The following is a 4641-nucleotide window of genomic DNA, read 5'->3' as shown; positions in this document are numbered from 1 at the left end:
TGATATGGGCTGGCCCGGTGGCGCACTGGAGAGTGCGCTGCTTGGGAGCGTGGCAGCGCTCCTGCCGAGGGTTCGGATCCCATGTGGTGACCCGTTCCCGCTCACTGGCTGGGCGTGGTGCGGTTGCAATGCCAAGGGTTGTGATACCGTTACCGGTCAGTAAAAAAAAGACAAAAGGAAAAAAAAAAATCACTTATATGTTGTAGTCCCACGCTGGATATGCTGCCAAAGGGCTTCCTCAGTAGACAAAAGCAGGAAGACAAGGAGCATAACAAGACCCTTTAGTCTCTCAGATGGGTTGTTCCTGGATTCTTATGAGTCCCAGCCTCAGTCTAGTGCTAGATCATCCAGTCGCTCAGCTCAGCTTCTATGTCTCACCTGGGTTTTACCACCACCCAAGGACCATGGCCTGTGTCTCTTTTCCAGGGATGGAGTCTGCTGGCATCCATGAAACGACCTACAACAGCATCATGAAGTGTGACATTGACATCAGGAAGGACCTCTATGCTAACAATGTCCTCTCAGGGGGCACCACCATGTACCCCGGCATTGCTGACCGGATGCAGAAGGAGATCACAGCCCTGGCACCCAGCACCATGAAGATCAAGGTACTGTTCAGTGCAGACCTCCCTTTGGCTATGTCCCCAGCGGTGTCAGACCTATAACCACATGTGAAGGGTTCCTAAGGGGCCATATCTTGTCACATGCAGCCATGGTTTCTAGGACTAGGCAGTGGGTAAAAATCCACACATCCCAGACTTCACAGGATATAAACCAATCCAGTTTATAAGAGGAACTGAATTATTTAATACAATCTATACTTATCCTTGCCTATCAGTTACCTTCAGCAGCTGCAATCAAGTTCAACAGAGCTCCCCATGTGCTTATATCTCTTTAAAATATATATTTTGTTGTTTTTCCTCATCACAAAAATAATCTATCTCATGCGAATACTAAAAAAAAAAAATACTGATGAACTAGATTTATTTCTTTAGTAATTTAAACCCTATAGATTCAGTAGCTTTTACTCTTCTTTCACTACTGAATGTGCCCACGTCCCAGGGGCCAGGAATTAGAATTCTATCTTCATCTCTGTGTCCGGCACATCTTTTGATATAGCTGCTCAAAAGCACACAACGACTCTAGGATGACCAAGCTCAGTCCCTGAGCCACCCAGGGGCCCTATATGGTGTGAGTGTTGAGTCCCCGTCCAGTGAACTCAGGGATTAAATGGAGATCATTCTTTGAAGGCAACCTTACATGTGGCTGGTGTCTTCTCAAAGGCTATTAACACTCTCTGAAATCCGAAGGCCGTGCTGGTACCCTCTGACCCATGTCACAGGATGCAGAAGGGACAGTTCTAGTGCAGTTCACACACACACGAGAAGGCTTCAAACAAGTCCTCTGTTGTCTGCACTCGCTTCTCTTTTCGGAAACAGTATGTGGCTAACACGGAGTATGTTAGACTAAGGCATGCTCGCTGTCTCCACAATCAGCTCCGGGCAATCCTGCCCTAAAAGACTTCACATCAGAGAAGAGAGACTGTTTTCTGAAGGGCTTGTGTTTTGGGGTGACCCTCCAATCAGCTCTACTCCCTCTGACTCCCACACTGGAGGGAGGGTGTGAAGCCAGCTGCTGGGCTCACGGCAGAGCCAGCCTAGTTGAAGGTATTTAACAAAGAGAGGCTGCAGCTGGAGTTGGCAGCTCCCAGTTCTCGGAACCTGGCTTGATTAGAAATGAACGTGAAACTTAAGGTGCCTGTGTGGTGAGAGAGTACAGGGAACCACTGAAAACCTGGGACAGTGAGGCGATAACATTAGGGGAAAATGAAACTGGGTGAGGGATCTATGCAAAGTCCTTGTACTACCTTTGTAACTTTTCTGGAAATCTAAAATCATCCCAAAATAAAAAGGTTATTTCTAAAGCAAAATAAAACAAAACAAAAACCTGAAAATGCCCGTATTCGAGTATTGGGTTTGCCACTGATACAACTGGTGTGACTTGAGCCAGTTATTTAAACCTGTCTCAGCCTTTTTTTTCTTCATATGTAATATGGGAGTAATTTAATACTTAAACACTTCAAGGTAGTTATGGGAATTAAATGAGACAGCACATGCAAAATGCTTACCATGGTGCCTGGTACATAGTAAGTGCTCAGTAAATGTCAGCTATTGGTATTAAACAACAAATGCTCAACCAGAGCTTGGGGGATACAAGGAAATTAAACTTTTTAACCACAGTTTCAGAAACACCTTGTCTGTTGCCAAAAGTGTCCATTTCCCTTTCTACCCAAGAAGCCAAGCTGGAGTGAAATTTGGAATTGCCCAGCTGTAGCTATTTTTTGAGCTGCTGCAGGTGGACGAGACCCTGGCCAGATCCACTGCTCTCTGTGTGTAAAGCATTAATTTATTTAAGAAACATGAGCATGCTCTTGTATGTCAGGCCTGTGTGCTGGGAAAGGCCAGCCAATGTAGCTGAGGAGGGACCCTCCCAGGGGAACGTTCATCCCTGCAGGGACCCTGAGTCTCTGGATGTTAAGCAGTGCATCTGGGTGGCCTTTCAGAGAGTGGCAGTTGACTTAAGCTGGTGGAAAGAATACTCACATAGAAATTTCTGGCACAATTAAAACTTCTCCTTTGAAGAATGCTGGTGTTTGTTTCTATAGAGGGTGTATGTTGTGCTGAGTTCCGAGGCAGAGCTTACGGAAATCAGAGGCATTGTCAGGGCTCCTAAATGGAGGCCATGGTAGGATTCGGGGCCAACTTTCAGTTTGCTCAGTAATGTGGTAGAGGAGTTAGGGATGGTCGGGAATAGACGGCATGAGGGAAGGCACAAAAACAAAGGTATTCACTGCAGAATCTCTGAATCAGTGGCCTCTTCACACCTCCTTGTCCTGTAACAGCCCAGAGTGTCCCTGCAGCTGCTCAAGAAACCACAGTGTAAATGTGGCCCATGGCAGAACACCCAGGAGCTGTCCTGTGCTACTGCCACTGCACTAATGACCGTCCTTTCTCATACCCCCCGGCAGATCATCGCCCCTCCAGAGCGCAAGTACTCGGTGTGGATCGGAGGCTCCATCCTGGCCTCGCTGTCCACCTTCCAGCAGATGTGGATCAGCAAGCAGGAGTACGACGAGGCCGGGCCCTCCATCGTGCACCGCAAGTGCTTCTGAGACGCTCGCCCGCTCTGTCGTCTCCTGCACACGACTGTGAATGTTTTGTGGAGTAATGCCTTCAGTTTCTTTCCAAATCATTCCTGGCCAAAGCTCTGATCGTTACCCATGTGTGTTTTAATAAATCTTAAACGTGCTCCCGGTAACGTCTGGCATTGGCTGATCGTTTCTGCAAGGTTGACCTCACCCGTTGCTCGGTGGCTCCCTCTAGTGGTCCAGCCGAGAACGCGACGCACTTGGCACGGATGTTTCCCAGGCAAAGAAAGGGTAGAATCCCAGCAGGAACGTGGGAAGCTCCACTTACGTTCTGTAAATGGAAGGAATTGAGACTACACGGGAGAGTAAAAGAACGAACACAGATTAAAGTGTATCAGTGGGATATCTACAATGACTCCCCAACGTGTGGAGTGATTACATTACTTTACATTCATAACTCCAGTACTGGTAGCCTGATTGCTGAAAACAAAAATAACAATTATCATATATATACACACACGTACATATATATATATATATATATATATATATATATATATCTCACACGTACATATATATATATATATATATTAAAATTCATACTTTGTACATTAAGTCTCACACACACATTTCCCACATGTATATATGTGTGACTTTTCATATACAATTTATGACTTTTAATATGTATGTACTATATATTTAACTCTATATATCTATATAAAGTATGACTTTTAAGTTTATTGGGGGAAACATAGATTTTTTTAAAAAACACTGAGAAACACTGCTTTAAAACCTCACTACACAGTTGGACCATCTGTCTCCTTTCTGATCAATACCTGTGTTAGAAAAGGATGCTATGGATATAGTCACACCGGAAGGGATGAGACAATAACAATACTTTCCAAGGACCACTAGCATCCATCCAAAGGATTTTATACATATCATCTCTCATTTATTCTTCGAAACTATGTGGGGAAAGTAGTATTATCAGCCCATTTCACGGATGAGACAGAGGTTGCTCCAGAAGCACAGTTACTTAGGGGAGCTACCAACTTCAACTGTTCCTTTGCCCATTTGGCCTGGGAGGTACAAAATGTTTTAAAAAAAAAAAAAACAAAAACACCAAAACCCTCCCTGCCCTTCAGGGTCTTAGTCTCGAAGTGTTTTTCTGCCCAGGATGTTTAGCATCCTCGGCAGCTCCCTAGCTGGGGGCCGCTGGTCTTCAGTGTATCAACATCCCAGAGTGTTCTGCAGTCACTAATCATTCTGAGGAGTGAGGGCTGCTCTGTCTGCCGCAGCACCTCATTGCAGAGACCCCAGGACCCAGGATTTAGTGACTTTTTGGTCCAGAAAACTCAAGGTTCCCTAGTTTTCCCTGCCCTGTAACTTACAGATAATTAGGATTAATGCTACAAATAGTGAGAGCTAGGTGCCTATAATATAATAATAATAAAATATACATATAATAATATAATATATATTATAATAATTTA

The 4641-nt window shown here is 44.8% G+C and overlaps 1 protein-coding gene across 1 annotated transcript in view; it reads left to right on the top strand.

Annotated features, from left to right (window-relative positions):
* The window catches only part of LOC103606831 (actin, alpha cardiac muscle 1-like), a gene marked incomplete at its 5' end in the record, with an annotated part of 8021 nt that extends 4703 nt beyond the window's left edge, over positions 1 to 3318 (top strand). The window contains 2 exons of the mRNA XM_008591367.1: positions 427 to 608; positions 3029 to 3318. Coding sequence (XP_008589589.1) covers positions 427 to 608; positions 3029 to 3172 — 326 coding nt within the window. The remainder of the gene's footprint in view (positions 1 to 426; positions 609 to 3028) is intronic.
* Positions 3319 to 4641: the final 1323 nt, after the last annotated feature.

This window comes from Galeopterus variegatus, unplaced genomic scaffold, assembly GCF_000696425.1.
Source record: "Galeopterus variegatus unplaced genomic scaffold, G_variegatus-3.0.2 Scaffold6866, whole genome shotgun sequence".
Classification (NCBI taxonomy): domain Eukaryota; kingdom Metazoa; phylum Chordata; class Mammalia; order Dermoptera; family Cynocephalidae; genus Galeopterus; species Galeopterus variegatus.
This window is presented reverse-complemented; position numbering and strand designations above follow the sequence as displayed.